This window comes from Drosophila eugracilis, unplaced genomic scaffold, assembly GCF_018153835.1.
Source record: "Drosophila eugracilis isolate 14026-0451.02 unplaced genomic scaffold, ASM1815383v1 contig_1765, whole genome shotgun sequence".
Lineage (NCBI taxonomy): Eukaryota > Metazoa > Arthropoda > Insecta > Diptera > Drosophilidae > Drosophila > Drosophila eugracilis.
Window position 1 is genome coordinate 1,949,432 of NW_024572605.1, and position 17,124 is coordinate 1,966,555.

The 17,124-nt window shown below is 42.8% G+C and overlaps 2 protein-coding genes across 3 annotated transcripts; both read left to right on the forward strand.

Moving 5' to 3' along the window:
- Positions 1-810: 810 nt before the first annotated feature.
- Positions 811-5,673, forward strand: LOC108109290. The gene is made up of 3 exons (XM_017217784.2): positions 811-1,092; positions 3,888-4,067; positions 5,039-5,673. The coding sequence occupies exons 1-3, from the start codon at positions 1,050-1,052 to the stop codon at positions 5,446-5,448; spliced, it is 633 nt and encodes a 210-aa protein (XP_017073273.1). The 5' UTR covers positions 811-1,049; the 3' UTR covers positions 5,449-5,673.
- Positions 5,674-6,950: 1,277 nt separating this feature from the next.
- LOC108108890 (U-scoloptoxin(19)-Tl1a) lies at positions 6,951-8,274 on the forward strand. Of its 2 annotated transcripts, none has more exons than XM_017217108.1 (3): positions 6,951-7,223; positions 7,284-7,433; positions 7,681-8,274. In XM_017217108.1, exons 1-3 carry the CDS (start codon positions 7,112-7,114, stop codon positions 7,800-7,802), a joined length of 384 nt encoding a protein of 127 aa, XP_017072597.1. In that variant the 5' UTR covers positions 6,951-7,111; the 3' UTR covers positions 7,803-8,274. The 2 variants fall into 2 exon arrangements, with proteins under 2 accessions (XP_017072597.1, XP_017072598.1); XM_017217109.1 differs by having other exon boundaries at positions 7,518-7,792.
- The last annotated feature ends 8,850 nt before the right edge of the window (positions 8,275-17,124 follow it).

The following is a 17,124-nucleotide window of genomic DNA, read 5'->3' on the forward strand; positions in this document are numbered from 1 at the left end:
GTGGCTTAAACTTAAGCGAGCATTTAAGATATACCCAGAGCACATTGAAGTGTGTTCAATAAAAATGTAGCACCAACATCGCTTATAAATTCTTTATTTTTCTTATCACTTATCTGCTATCTTCTACATATTGTCATGGCTTTATCACATTGCTAAATTAAAGTTCTAAATGATATTTTTGCATAAACTGCGCAGCAAGAAAGATGGTTATTTTGGATCTGGCAAGATCAATATTTAATAACTTCTATTGATATACTCGTATAGTCAAACATCAACATATATATATGAAACTATATTTCATTTATGATGAACTTTGTGATAAGATAAAGAATTCCCCCCTTGAAGCTATTTTTATATGAAATAAAGAAAATTCTGTTCTTTTTGCTAAGCTTCTGTAACCACCCGGAAATCCCCTACTATAAAAATTCTTTTTTTTGCATATTAATAATAGTATTTAATTTCGTATTCATAATATGATTCAGTATAAGAAGCAGCTAATTTTTGTGGGCGTTTGTAAAAAAAACTATCGAAGCCACAGGACCAGAACCGAACCCACTTCCAATCATTCATTGGTTTGCGGTGGTTATTGTGGCTATGGTGGCACCTCCGCCTCTACAGCGTTTTGTTTGATGTTTTGGCCAACAATTAGATACGTTGCTCTAACCAGTCCCGCCAACCAAACGCTGGAGTTACTTTCTCGCCCGGCGGAGAGCGCGTGACTCATACGCACGGGGGCCACACAAAGACGCTGGCAGAAACGAAACCACAACCAGAAAGAGCAGCTCCGGCTAAAAGTGGTGGGCAAAACGAGCGACTCGCTCAGTCTGCGACACACAGTTGAAGCTGAAAGATCGATTTCGCGGACAGTCCGCATCCAAGTTAAAACCCTCCTCCGTTTCCGTTTCTAATTGCCCGGTGCAATTCTCAATTCACGGTTCTCAATTGCCTGTGAAGTGAACGATTTATGGAAATTCATTGATTGCAATTCAAGCCGACAAGTGTGTGAATCAAAAACAAACAACAGCCCCACTTACCTGAACATCAGCGCCATGGAATACAGCCGTCCCGAGACAATGCTGCTAATTATGATAGGTGAGTCTCAGACAGGGCTTCTCTTGATACATATGCACCGATACTCCATCTATATATGCATGTACATATATAAAAGCAGGCAATAAACAAGTCTCGAACAAGCATATGCTAATTATGTGAACGTGAACTTCCACAAACCCTAGCTGATTGGAAATAATTATACTGTGAATAAACACCTCGACTAACTCATTGAGCAGGGAATGTCTGAATGGGCACCACGGAATAAACGTACCGTGTTCAGTATAGGGAAGGTATTTCTAAGCCATTGCCAATCATCTCATAGATCTAGTCGATCTTAGCAAAGCTTGAACAAAACAGGAAATATCAGTGATTGGTTTCAGCATTCCTACTATAAATAGTTTCTGTTTGCTTTGCTTTTAAGCCACATAAATATCATGAACTCTTATGTTATGATATATTGGTTCCTAGATCTACATAAACATCAGTCTTAGTTAAATAGAATCATAGCAGAACAATATTGTTTTATCTATAGGGTATTTTTTTAAGCTCTGGCCACCCAAAAATCCCCAGGCTAGTGTTATCAGAGCAATGCAAGCCCGAGCACCAATAGTCGTAATTGCCTCAGGGAATTGTTTGAGAAACTTCTGGCGTCAAGTCCATATCATCTTGGCACTCCATCCAGACATCGTAAACCAGTTAACGATGTCTTTACGATCCCGTCATCTGCTAATCCCGTTAGATAAGATCCAAAAGACGGCGGCATGTGATCGCCTCGTAAATATCAGGCAAGCGAACTAAAGTTAAAGCCTCCCGATTCGGTGACATTTCACTAAAGTGGGATGTTTGGCGATTTGAAGGGGCCTGCAATATCTCGATTGGCAATTTTCCCGCAAATTATGGAAACCGGTTAGGCTCAAGTCACTGGCAAGCCCCAAATGCTAATGACAAATGACGTTATTAAATGGGGCGGTGTACTCCAAGCCGCTGTGTACTCAAGCCTCCCAACTTGTGGATAATGGCAACAAATCACGGAAATTCCCAAAATTTGACTTCTTAAGTGGAAAGCAGGTTCAAGGCGAGCGGAGTTGGTTTATCTGTAACTCCGATATATAACTCGAGCACATGGAACATGGCATGTGGCATGTGGGCTAGACAATGCCATTCGGTTTGCTCAGGTGCCACCGCACCACTAAAGTTGCTGACGTTGAACCCAGCACGTTTTGCCATTAGTAGCTAATTAGAATTTAATTGCTAATATTTTGTTGTGGCTGCTTGTTTTTCCACTTCCACCTCGCTGGTTTTGTTTGGCGTTTCAATGGGTTTGTGCTGGTGTTTGCATGCGTTTTTTTACTGCCACCTTATCAGTATCAACTCGACACTCTATAAATAACCGAACCCACCCGCACAATATATCCACTGTTAACTGGAAAATTCAGCACCAAGAAACCCACACCCAACAATAGCTTTGGCAGTTAATTTTAGAACCCATATATCAAGTGGCCTAATCTAGCTTTTAGTGCGTGTAGAAGTAGAACAGGGTTGCCCAGGTCTGTTTGTAATTACTTGGTTACATTTTCAGATAGATCTTGAGAAGACTTATCAGCATGGAAAATATTTGCTGTGGACTAGCAGGAAGATTCCATTCATGCGACAGGTGTTTTCTCATGAACATGGTCATGTTCTAGATGAAACTTAATCTTTATCTGAGATTAGCACAAAGATTCCATTCAACGAAGTCTCCTCGGGATCGGAGTTCCCACATGACTACTGTTCAAATGACTTTAAGATATAAAAAAAACCCAGATATTCATTCAACTTTCCTGCCTTTCAAATATTCTATCTTTTTGGTTAGACAACAGGGCGTATGGGTTATCTCAGATTAGGCTGGGCAACTTTCCTCTGGACTGGCAAAACAAATGTTTATATGGGAATGACCAGCTGTCTCTCATCGAGACTCGTCACATCCCCAACCTAGGTCAACATTTTGGTGCGACCGAAATTTCATCACGTTCGTGGTGAAATTGATAGCATTCGCAGTTCCGCAATCAAGTAATTATTGGCAGACGTTGTAAAGATATTTGGTCTTTATAGAAAGATGGTGTGCCGTGTGCCCATCCAGCCAGCCATCCATCCATCAATCCATCCATTTTGTTCCAAAGAAGAACGCACCTTCGATGGTGAAATATGGACGCCGCCAAAGAAGTGTGCAAACGCGGTTGCCAACTCATCGGAGGGTCTTTAAAACGAGATAGTGCTTTATTGGCGGCAGCTTACTTGGCTTTTATGGTGTTTGTGTTTTGATGGGAGTGTCAAAATATTTTGCAAGCCGCAGCTAGAAAGATAATATTCGAACATATATAGGCTAACACCTACCTCACTAGTCGCTGCAACTAGAGATATTCTCCATCTATATCAGGAAGGGAGCTATCCCAAAACCGCCTCAGACACCGGGTCGTCATTCGGGGTCTTATCGTCGAGTGGCTTTGGCCGTAAACTTAAACGTTAAACGCCCGATTGGCTGAGCTTATTAAGCGATCCATTTACGAGGGGAACGCCCCGCTGGCAGTGACAATATTTAGATACCCTTATCAGTCGCCGATGAAGATGTTTGTCTTCAGCTCTCCCACCTGAACGGAGATCCATTCGTTCGCACGCCACCGAACGGCGGTGATAAGCTATCAGTGAGCTCACCACTCACCACTCCGTCTTGATTTCCTGATACCATAATGTCGCTAATGCCCCTCATCCGCTCCGCTCCGTTCCCTGCCGTTTCGTTTCGATTTGTTTCGATGCGGCTTGGTTTGGTTCGGCGTGGCCATTTCATTCCATTCCAGTGATCATCGCCAGCTCGTGCTGCGTACACGGCCAGTCCTATCTCTTCAGCTTGGAGAACGTCCTCAACGAGTCCTCCCGCCAGCTGCCCTACAACCTAACCTCCGCCAACGGAACCACCGATGTGGACCTGTTTCCCGATACCATCTCGAACAACACCCGCATAATTGTCTACAAAAACAGTAAGTATCCCTATAAGGAAAATGTGAAAAGTGCCAAAACCAAAGACAAAGTACTACCAGATATACATCCAACTTAATACAAGAAAAGAGTGAAAAGTTAAAAAACAAACTAAAATTAGATAGGAGTGCTTGTGCTAATTAGTTATTAATCTGACATAATCTAAGCAGCTCAAAGAACTGATTTAATCAGCTCTTATGACTAATGCCTACCTTTCCAAGAAAGCAGAGATTCTTCGAGTTTTGTCTTGACAACAGTCATTTGTCCGTGATTATATACAAAGAAAATCATGATCCTATTTTTAGAGTCTTATCTATATTAAATAATAAATTGAAGTGCTTTCATATTGATATCATGTTAAAAGGATCGTCCTTTAACTGGGCTTGTGAATAAATATAAATATTTACAAAGCTAATTGGCCTAGATAAAGTGATAAAAAGAAGATAAAATGTTTCAAAGTTAATTATTTATTTGTAAATTTACTTTCTGTGGCTAAAATAAAACAAAAAGATATCAAAGAAAGTTCAAGAAGACGTAGCCAACTTAGTTTTGTAACCCTTGTAACTCCCGTGCGCTGGTAATATCTTGATTTAGCCGGACCCTTGGAACCAGCAATCAAAAACCATTTCAGTCTAATTACGCTAGCCACAACCGGGGTTAGCCCCTATCAATAGGCCACTTTAGCCATTAGCGTAGTTCGATGACGCGACAGTAATGCGAATCGAGCAGTTTCGTCATAAAGTTTATGGAGCAGACCCACAATTCGTGACTGGAAGCACAAACACAGTGCCAGATAACCTGATGGCTCTGGCACTGGGATAAAGGAGCTCTTGATGAAATTCTAGGCATTCGAGGGTTTTCCATTGATATTCTAGATTATAGATTCTAATTAGTACATTAAGTTGGCTTTGTCTATGGGTTGTCTGGATGTTGATCTCTATAGTAGTCACTAATTAACTCTAAACACTTTCAGCTGTCGTCGAGTCGCCCAACGAACTATCCCAGACAGCGATGGATGTGATCACGATCGTGTGGTATGTGGCCACATTTTTGGCCCTGGCCGCCTTCTTTATGCTGATGGCCTGTTCGGATCGCAGATGCCGTGACATGAGGCGTCGTCCCGCCGGAGGTCAGTCCATCGAGGGCCTGAGGGCACCGCCTACGCCATCGCCATCTTACAGTGAATTCGCACCACCCAGCTACGATACGGTGATCAAGATGCAGCACGCGGCCAAGACGAGTGTGTTTGTGATACCGTTCAACAACAAGGCCGGCGAACTGAGTGCCCCAGCCTCACCTCCGCCGCCACCGGCCACTCCAGTGCCACCTGCAGTCACCTGCGACGTGATCATCGTCAATGAACTGCAGAAGTCGGCTGACTGAGCTGGCTGATAAGCAGCCGGTGGATCCCTGGATTCAGCCTTCTTACCCCGACTCTGTGATATTTGCTGTTTATGGCAATGGGCCAAGTATTAGATGTCGTAAGATCCCACAAAAAGACTGACAATGAAAGATATCTGTATGTGCATATGCATTCAAATGCCAGTTCAACTGAAAATAGATGAATAAGTAATTAAGTGTAATAAATGAAAACCCTATCGAAGATGACTCACCCAACGGGAGGTTTGCTTTTCTAAGAACCTGGTTTTAAAACGAATAATCATAGGCTTATGGGGGGGATATTCCACGTCTGGCAACTCGTTTGGCCAAAGCTTTGAGTTAAACGTTTTCCCAAGACGAAAACCATGTGCTGACAGCTTTTTCGGGTGAAAGCTCTTTGGGAAAACTTGAATTCAAAACTGATAAGCGCCGAGTTCAGGGGAACTTCTCTGTTGCGGAGCTGCTCCCACTCGAAACGAACGGATTTACAAGGCCTGAGAGTGATCCCTTTACAATCATTATCAGGTGATCTGGAAGGTGAAGTGCATTCTGTATGCTTACCCCAAAATGAAAGCTATATGTTTGCTTGACCACATCATCGCTGGCCAAAACAAACAAAAATAAAGTACTTCCCTTACCCATTGCCATTTAGCTTCTCACGGTCAGGCAGTTGGTTCATTCATTGATCGATTCTAGTGAATTTCCATTTCTTTCTAGCCGCAATTGTTTAGATCGCATGAAGGTAACATCTGGCCCAAAACAGAACTGTTGTTTCTGGGGCACAGCCAGCCCACCGCGGCGTATGCGTAATATCTCAACTTTTGTTTATTTTGCACACACATATTTCACACAAATTGTTTTCCAAAATTATACAAACATTGTCGATAAGAATTAATGGGAGAGGAGGAGCCGAGGAGGAGAGTGGGGATGGAGATGGAAATGTGTGTGCCAAACCAGATCGGTTTGCAGTAAAATCACGTTACGCCCCGCTCAATGCGGTTCTTGTTCTTGCTCCGCCGATGGCCGTTGATTGGCGCTGGTTGCTTGAGTTGAACGCTTGATTGTGGGTCCATTCATTGGGCGATCTCTAGTGCACCGGAAGAAAACTTAATGTTTTAGTCTTTAGAGAGAACCTACGAAACATATCAAGAACCTAGAAGTCATCTAAAATACGAATATTTATATTTGCAGAGGGATAAAAATAAAACATTAAACAATGTTTAAATTTCTTGGCTGACAACACGCTCCCGCTTTCTCTCAGTGTAGTAAAGAGCTTTGCTGATTGAGGCGGATGAAGCCGATCGGAGTTGGCCAATTTTCTAAACTCTCTCACGGTCTTCAATTGAACCGCACTTCCTCTGCCCCGATCATCCTCTCCGTTCGTCTCTTTCTCTTTCTCTGCGCCTAGTTGTGCAAAAACGCTCGCTCTTTCTCCCTCTCGCGCCGCCGCTCTCACTCTCTCTCTATCCGCAAGTATTTTTTCGTTGAAAAGCCTCTGTAGCGTAATTAGCTGGGATCAGTCCATCGCAAACCGTGCCATCGAGTGGAAGTGGATTATTGGCAGAGTGAAGTGCATCGAAGATACAAAGACAATCAATTCGGACCGAACAGAATTGACTTTAGGCATATCACGTATACGCCCGGTAAACCAGACGAATATCTAAAAATGTCGTTTAGGAAGAGCTTGTTGAGCTGCCTGCTGGTCAGCACAATCCTGGTGTTGCACCAGGTCCATGCGGATATCGAGACAAACGAAGTGGATACCTCAGATGTGTACAGTAAGTGTCTGGATCAGTCTGCTATATCCGATCATTAGTCATAACTCCCACAAATCGTAGGGCTGCAGGGCGTTCTTGTATACCCCAACGATCGACAGTGCGTTCTGGTGGGTGGACTGTGTGTTAAAACGGATGACTGCAACGAACCCACCACGAACAAGGGATTGTGTCCTACGAGTGCCAGCCAGGGCGTGGAGTGCTGCTACGAACGTGAGTAGATTGCTGGCTCTCTGCTGTGTGTACCATCCTGCTTAAAACTGCACAAACACCCCCAAATACCCAAAACCCCATCAGTCCGATCCTCATCTCCACCGTCTGCTTTGCTAAATCGCTAACACAAATCAAACCCAATCGGCACCGCTACCCCGAAAAGTCGCCACTAACCCAAAAACCCCGATCCATTCTATGTGTCCCGACGCCCTCAAAAACGTCAAACGTCATCCCGTTGCCGTTGCAGTGCCGGTCAGACCAGCGCCCTGTGCGGAACACTTGGGACAGTGCATGGACCGATGCCACCAGAGGCTCCTGCGACCCGGTAACGATTGCGAGAATGGCCAAGTCTGCTGTGTCCTGATTTAGTTATACTTAACCACACCAAACACATACCCCAGCAGAGGGGGAACATCACCAAGTAGTTCTGTACTACGTTTCTTGCAAGTCAACGTGGCCTTTCAAAAATGTATAGGGTATTTCCTGGTCTTATTGAGGTCTTCTAGAGTAAATCATTATTAATACAGAAGTTTATCTTACTGGAAAGAGTTAAAAATATAATATTTTCCCTTTAAAATGTCATAGTTAGTTGATACTGTAATCAAGCTATGGTAGATGATTTGCAAAATGAAGTATAAATAACTAATTTGGTTATGCTGTTTCTCTGTATACACCCACACACACACACACACACACCGTACATAAACATGTATTTATTTAACTATATGTATATTAATTATATTGTACGAATAATTTTGTATGACATCTTAAGCGCCCCAATCTCCCGACAAAGTGAAATATTTGACTGCTTCCAATAAATGCATTGTAAATATTTTCCAAACCGATCTCTACTCACTCAAGCTAACTCATTATGTAAGTATGGCCAGCTGATACCCTTATCGCCCGGGGAGTTATTCCGTCACGTGCCCTGAAGTACAGTTATGTGAACAGAAAAAGAACAGATGGGGATCCAAATCGGGAGATGATGAAGAGCCGGAATGAATCACAAGATCGCAATTGAAAACAACAGCTTATCGCTCTGCCATAATTCAATGTCAAGTTCAAATCACGAAAATCAAATCGTTCTTTGGACAGCCTCCTCCTTCTCCTTCTCCTGTACATAGCTGAGAACATTTTCCAAACAGTGCTAAACAAAAATAAACGACCTTGCCACGCATCTCGAAGATATATCTCCGACGTCCATGTGCCGCGCATGCCTTGTTTTTCTGTACTGATACCCCGATACTCGTTCGTATCTTTCGGTTATGCATGATTTCATTGCTAATGTTTGGACGCCTATTCCACTCGGTTATTTATAGTTGGGCGGCGGGGTCACTTCAGTTTAGTTCGATTCGATTTGGCCAGCGCTCTTGAGTTGAATGAATTCGTATGCAGGGCGGCATTGAGGCGCCAGCATGTGGCTATGTCGCTGGTGAGTAGTGGAATGTGGGTTCCAGAAAGCATGAATGGAATACGTCTACAGAAACTACATCTTGAAGTGTGCAAAAGCTTTCAGCAATAATAGTTCTTGTTTATAATCCATTAAAAACAAACAAGAAATCTATTATAGATGTGAGATTCCAGAATCTTCGTTCGTGTTTTTGTTTATAGATGAGATTGTTTTGATCTGTTTTGATAGCCCTACAAATGGTGTATATATTTCAGAAATTAGTGCAATCTTGGAACCTATCCTGACCTTGCATTCAGATTCACTGCATTGCATCACTCTCGCTGCTGCGGTTTCATTGTCATGGCACTTATTAACCCGCCAATGCCAGTGACAGTGAAAATGAAAACACCGGCCTTGCCCCGGACACTATTCGCGATCTATATCAGCATATAGAGCGGAATCAAGACGTGTGCATTCCGGCCGGAGTGTAATATACGCCGTACTGTACGTACGTCCATGTAGGTTCAATTGAGTAAATCACCGTACTGCGTCTTAGATTGCATAAGCTGTGCAGTAATGCCGAGAAATCGCTGGCGATTGAACCCGAACTGGAACCCAAACTCGAACTCAAAATCAAAACCCAATCTGAGCCGATCCCAGCCGAGCTTGTCGTAATATTTTGTTTTCTGTTAAGTTGTTTTAGGTACTTTAGTTTTTTTTGAGGTAAAATCCGAGCGTTTCGTGCCGGGGAATGGGGCTTATCAGTCGCGGCTGATCATCGTCGGGGCGGCATGTCATATAATAAATTATTTATGTGGTTTTTTCATTATTTTGTTTTTTTTTGCCTTTTTGCATTTGTTTACGTTTTCGATTTCGTTTTTGCGAGCTAATCCCGATTTTTGCTTTTATTCGCGTGCGCATTTCCACCATACATAGAAACTAATAAAACTTTGTGTGCGGATTTTCAGGGGGGCGGGTGTTCCGTCTCTGGAAGGGGGGATAAGGCTCAGATACGCTCATATTTCATGTCATAGTTCGCACTCATTTTTCACTTGACATAAAACTGCGTTGGCGTTTGCGTCTCATATCCTGCGGCCAGTGCAACGCAATTTGCATCTCCATGCCTCTGCACTCCGCTCTCCACTCTCCGCTCCGCTCCTTCGTCCTTTGCCTTTTTATATTTTGCACTTTTTTAATTTTTATTTTCGCATGTGGCTGGTAGTGTGGAGAGTATAAAAGAAAATGATTTTGTGGCATAAATTAACGCCAAGAGGCACACGGAACACTATTAAAAAATACGGATCCGCCAGAGCACACATGCCGGGTTGGTTGGCTGGTTGGCTTGATGGTTGGATACTGGCTGGCTGGATGGGTCCTCAGTTCTGGCCAAAAGGATGTGGCAAGTCAATGGCTTATGGGAAAGCCAGGATATTCACTTCACGGCCGCGTGCACTTCGTGTTGTCATGGGGTCGGAGAGCTCCTCATGCAATTAATCCTTTTTTCCCCTGGCTCCGAGCTCATCCTTTGCCAGCAAAATGACTTTTTAAGTTTTATGCGCTGAGACTCTTCATCGGACCACGCCCATAAAATGTACAAGGGGCCTCAGTTTAAAACTTCAACTGCACTGGCCAAATAATCCATCATTAAATATATATATATTATATATACGGAGCATATATATCAGATATAATGGGCTTCCATTCTGATGGCTTTGAGAGCAGCTGTCGACCATAAATTTCAATTATTTGGTTAGCTTTTTTAGCAAGTATTCAAACTCGTTTTTTGTCAGGATCAACAGGTTAAGCTCTGCGTTGTTTGCTGCCAAATATTTGGGTTAGGTAAACCCGATTTAATGGTCCGCACAATGTCAACACGACATCACAGTTTCCTCAACCACACAGGGACAGTGCTTCCAAAAAGTATAGGTCGCTTAAGAGCACTGATTAATACATTAAAGATGTGAGTTTCTATGACAGTTCGACGTAGTTAGTTAATATTTTTTATAATATTAAAAAGGTAATAAGGTATATATCTTAAGACTTCTTTAAGTTTTTATCATTTTTGAAACGCACTTTGCCTCTGAACATCCTTTGTGGCCTCTCGGCCGTCTTACGAATTTGAAATTTTGATGGAAATTGATGTGCAAATGGCATAAAATGAAATTACTCAGAATCCTTTGACAAATATGAGCGAGTCGGAGGGTAACAGCTCTCCACCCCTTACCATCTCAGCTATAACCCCCTCTTTTGGATAATACCATTAAAAGCGAGTAAATGAAAGTGAAAATGTGTCCACAACAAGGCCACAAGGAGGCAGAGCTTTTTGCGGAGATGTTGTTCCTTCCACCTTTTGAAGTATGAAGTATGAGATGTATATAGGAAACATATTCATGCGTACATAGGTAGATGGGGATGGGGATGAGGAGGAGTTGTATTACCCCCGCCCATTGCCACACAATTAGCAACAAATTTTTGGTTGTGATGTAGCCACAGCAAAGTGCTGACCCCGCGGGCGGAGTCTTCATTTTTTCTAACGGGATTAACCGCAATTTCTTTAATTAAAATTTCCATCACTCCAGTCCCCCCGCTCCGCCCGTTCGGAGTTCCTAAGCTGGCAAAAGAAAAAGGATTGTAAATTACGCTGTCAGTCAGTCACTCAGTCTGTCAACAACAATTAAAACGGGAAGCAACGCAACAAATTAAAAATTCATCTTCCGCATATCCCAGGAATACAGCCATGTCTTACATCTTTCCAGCTCGCTCTCATCCTTGTCCTGGCTGGCTGGCAATCGCATCCTATCCCGGGGTCAGGATGATGTGGTCCTTTTTTTAATTTGATTGGCACGGCGTTTCCGGTTTTTCTTTACTTACCACCTTGCTCCTTGATTAGCTCACTGAATCTAGAAAGGGGTTAAGGCTTGGGGTGGGTTAATGATTTTCTTTATTTTCGGATATTTGTTCAACTTCAGCGAAGGCCTGATTTCTACCCCCTCGAACGCATCCTTTCTAATTGAAACCTAATTTTCTGGACTTTCCTTATTATTTCGAAAACGAAAAAATATTGCCGCAGGTAAGCCAAGTTTTCTTTTGCCCAAAAAGGATCCCCGCCGCTCCTTGGCTTCTCTGCACATCATATCATATCATGGCTGACTTCTTTTCAAACATTTCGAGCTTCAACTGGCGCAACTTTCTGACTTTTGTTGTGTGCAAATAATTTGCAGCTCGTTCGCTGGCGTCATTAACAATGTGGGGGAAATGGCAGAAAGTTTTATCTAATTAATGAAACTTCAACGCAACGTCAGCAGTCAGGACTCTTTGCGCCCCCTCCCCCCCAAATGCCAGCGATTCCGCCTTGATGTCTCATTGTTGACAGTGACGATACTGCTCGTCGGGATAAGTGGGCGGGGCAGCGGCAACTTCTACCCAAGCACAACGTGGCGTATGATTGCTTTTGTGTAAACAACCGACGCATAGCCATACGTACATATAGATGTATATCTATCAAGCTTTTCGCTTTCTCGCTTTTCATTTTCCCATCTTTTTCACTCCGTTTTTTTTGGCTTCTTTAAACGTCAAAAGTTTTTTAATTAGCAACAAAAAGTAAAGGGTTAAATATCGCGTCGAAAAGTTTCGGCAAGCTAACAATTAAGTTTCGGCAATGCCGCTGACACGCCCCCCAACCGACGAGAGGCGCGCCCAAAGGGGCGGAGGCGCGAGTGCAGATAATAAGTATTAAGCAACACTTACTCGCAATTAAGTTTTGCTCCTGCCAACGCCGCGTCCTTCTTTGTTGACTTTTTTCCGGGCTGTAATTACGCGTAATCGCAAAATTAATTCCTGCACATGACTGCACAGGCCGTCGGACAGGACAGGAGAGGCATCTGCATCTGCCTTCTTTCCTTTTCCCTTATTCAGCGGAGGAATAATGCTGGATTGAGGTTTCCGTTCTGGCAATAACCCGCAGCCAAGTCGGCAGTATCTCCACTCTGCCGACTAGGAATGCATTAAGCAGCGAGCGGCAGATAAAACTCCGCAATATTCATGAGATTTGTTTTATGATGTGCTAACAATGCGTAAATGTACCTCTACAATGGCCACAACACACCAAACAAGGAGCTCCAAGTTAGGTGGAACACCTCTTCCCGGTCCTTTTCCTCCATTTCGCTCAAGACGCCTGCATTGCCGCTAAAGTTTCTTTCGGCTTCCTTTGCGCTTCTGCTGATGTCCTTTCTCAGGATCAAGGCATTTGTAGCAAAACGTTTTTAAGGATAGTAAAATGATTTATATTTTATTTCAATCAAAAAGATTATCAAAATATATTTGTACAGCCTATGAGGAGTTCCTAAAAACGCGAAAGGGAAAATTTTGAGCTTTTCAGAATAAGTGTGAAGTGTGAGTGAGAGAAATGGCAAACAAATCACACTTTCCTATCATCATTTGTTAAGTTCGGGGATAAATCATAAATCCAAACATGTTTTTCTACTGGAGATTACCCTTTAATCCCAAAAGCTCGCGCTTTCAGGGTATTTCATCTTCGTTTTGAGCCAAGAAAAGTTGTTCTTTCGCATTTTTTGCTCTCTCACCTATTCTTGTTGCCAAGGGAGAGCAGAACCGCCTCCGTTTCTTCGTTCAACTTTTTCTTTGGCCAGGCAATTTTTCACTTTCGCAAGATGGCAGCGCATTTTAATGAGCCACCGGACAAGCGGTCAGCCGAGCAGCGGGAAATGGAAATGCTCTGAGGAAGCAAGAGCGAGGGCAGAGCAGGAGTCAGTTGTCCGGATGGCTGGGAAATTTGTGTTGCATTTGCATTTTCATTGGCGCGATATGTTAATGACTTGCTTACTTTTGTCCCATCTTGATAAGGTTCGAAAGTAGAAAGCGCTGCAAGTGTTTTCCCAACCTGCGAAGCTAGTTGGGGATTTGTTGTCCAATTGCGATTAAGGGAAGATGTCAGAGCTCTATAATTACCCAAGTCATTTATCATTGACGAAGAGCTGTAATTTAAATCCATTTTATTTAATTTGTGGCCAATTGAGTTTTCGGAAATTGCGACTTCATACCCTTTGACTTGGCTGGAAATCTAATTTGTGTATTTTGTTTAACGCTTCAATAAATAATTGTAGAAAAATGGCATTTACATAACTGGGGATAATTCTGTGGAATAACAATAACGAAAGTGGATGCAAAAACACCAAACATTTATCCAAACTCTTTTTGCATTTATTTACATTGCACTTTGTTGGACTTGCAGTTGCATTGCCATTTGCATTTGTGTTTGTGTTTGTGATTGTGGATGTGCTTGTGTTTGATTAAATAAAGTTTTCGATTTTGCCCGAATTATACGTGGCAGAGCCAATGTTAAATGAAGAGAAAAATTGCATTTAAAAGCCAAAAATTGACAAAAGTCATTTCAACATTTTAACATTTCCCCAATGAAACAAACTCAATTTGACGTAATGTCTGTTTCTCTACCTGTGTGAGTGCGAGTGTGTGTGCCTGAGAATGTGTGTGCTTGTGTGGGAAAAACATTAAAATAATTGTTTTAAAATCCTTTTGTCAGAAAGCAAAGTAAATTATAAACACACATGCGGAGAGCGGAGACAGACGGACGGACAGACAGACAGATGGATAGAGACAGCCTGGGAGACAGGATAACATTTGCACATCACAAGTCATTGGATCAGGACTCCACTGAGCCATTAAAAAGGATATCAAGTGTGTGTGTGTGAGTACGTGTCCACGTGTATGCGAGGACAACTGCAAAAACATGGCAAAAAATTGAATTCAATGAAGACGGTATGAACATTTTTATATTTCCGAAAGACAAATCTATTAGTCCAGAAAAATATACACCGATATGGGAGCCGAATGGCGGCTAATGCACTTAAAGAAAAGGATCTTACAAGGATTTAAGTTTATTATAAAATTAAAGATTCCCTTCATTTGAATGAATTAAAATGGCAAGTAAAATAGGATTAAGCTATCTCTGCTATTAACCCAATACATCCTCCTTAAAGGGCAAGTAACTCTTAAGTTGAAATCTCCTAAAGTGAGTTAGCCAACAAGGACCTGGCACTATCTTATTTGCCCAGAAATAAACCACCGAGGCAGTCAGTTGAAATTGATTTTTTGTTTTGTGTGAGAGTCGAAGGGATGTGCAACCCAATATTCCGGTTATTTTCATTGCTGCCAAATTGCAAGATTGCTTTGGTGCATTTGCATACAGGACGAGGCATGTGCAACATGCATTTTCCATAAACCGAACCAGCAAAACGTTTCAATTGCCATTTTATTCATTGAAAGCCCATTTTTTCCTTGTCAGATGAAATTCTTTTATTTTCTGGGAATATTTACACTTGCAGAATGAGTCGGAGGAGGCGGGCCAAAGCCGCAGTTCGTCGTAAGATGAAGTTGGCACCGGAACTGGGGCCAGGGCCAGAGCTCATTTCATCGGACTGGCAATGGGACTCACCTTTGCCAGCTGCTCAATACAATTGTACAATATTTATTTAATGTAAATGAGAAACGGAGCCCAAGCCACATGAGTCCGGGTGGCAGAACGGAGGCAGATCCTTTGCAGCGGCAGGACCTCAGCTAGCAGTCCCCAATGTCGATTGGTTCTGCCTCTGCCACTGCCACTGCCACACTGCCTCTGACTCTCTGTGTGTGGCAATGCATTGGAGCAAATTAAAATTGGAAATTAAATGTTTACGAAGCACAAAAATTTCAACGAAAAGTAATTGCTTTTCCAACTTTCCAGAAATCGAGTGGTTCTGCAAGTAAATTGCGATACAAGCTGGCTGAAAGTCTATAAATGTATGCAGAACTTAGACCGGGAGATGACAAAGGCGGAGGACATCTTCTACCATCTTAATAAACTAAATTTAGTTACTTGTTTGAGTTGGTTTTTGGACCATCGATAGCTGTAGCCAAGACTTCTTGTTTGCCTTGTGCCAGCCAAGATTAGACCCTTGGCAGCTGTCAATCTCGGCAAGGACTGAAATGCAACAAGTCATTATCCTGCCATCAGCATTCCGGATCGTATGGGAATCGAGATGTAGGTGCAATGATATCGGGTTCTTTGTCCGTGCTCGTAAGTCTGTTGGTTTGGTTTTGCATTTCTGCCGCAGGATTCATTGTAATGTGCAGGTGCGGCTACGGTTTAGAGGTTCCTCATCCTGTTCCGGTTCTGTTTTCTTTTGCTTCTTTTAATTTCCGCTCCGTTGTGTTGCCAACTCCGGCCACTGCTACGTCTACGTCTCCTTTGCCTGTCGATGTTGGCCCAGGTGGAGTTGGCCCAAACCAATCCAGGCCAAGCCAGGCCAGGCCACGTCAGGCTCGGCCAGACATGCAGTTCACGTTCACATTTCCTTTCCAGGAATAACAAGGATGGGGGCAAAATGTATGTGTGTGTGTATGGGCAAGTCAAGGAGGAGGAGGAGTTCGAAGCAAAGCGCCGATGGCTAATTCCGACCACCATCACCGTCTCACCGGAATCCAGCGAATGCCATGGCCATAGCCATAGCTATAGACATTGCCATCGCCATACCCGACCCGTAACCTGATGAAACCAAACAAGCTCGCCGGTCCAGCAGCCAAATTGAAAGACAAGCGGCTTGAGCCCTTAGGATTTGAGGTTACTTCCGGTGTTCTGTATGACCAGAATGACAATAATTTCAACGATTCCGCCCCTCCGGCAAATCATCCCAATCCCAATTCCAATACTTAACCCACATCCCATTTCAGGGTAAAAAAGCCGCTCACTCTGCCGATGATTGCCATTAAAATGTACAATAAAATTTTTATGTTTACTTGTTTTCTTTTCGCAGGCAGCCAAAACTAATTAATATTAAAATAGCAGGCTCATAAAGTGATTTTGTTTTCATTGAACACGACAACAGCCTTACACACACACACATACATATTTATATTCATTGGCGAGCCTAAAATTATGCAGCGGATTTTTCATGTTTAATAAAACAAACCAAGCCCGCGGCCAACTATTAATTAACATGTTAATTACAATTTTTCATTGGCATAAATGCGGAAATGCAATTTGTAAAATGTCGCCAATTTTAATTTTATGCACAGCACTACCATCGTCACACATCCATATGTATGTATGGTCTATACCAGTGGGCGGCAAAGGCGGTAAGTGGGCGGTCTCCTAATCGAAAAACCCGCTCAGGTGTATTATGCATGGGTGGGTGGGTGCAAAATATTGTGCAATGGCTGGAAAAAACCATTAATATTCTTATTTGCTTAGCCGATGATGGCGAAATTGTTGGGCACTGCGGCCCG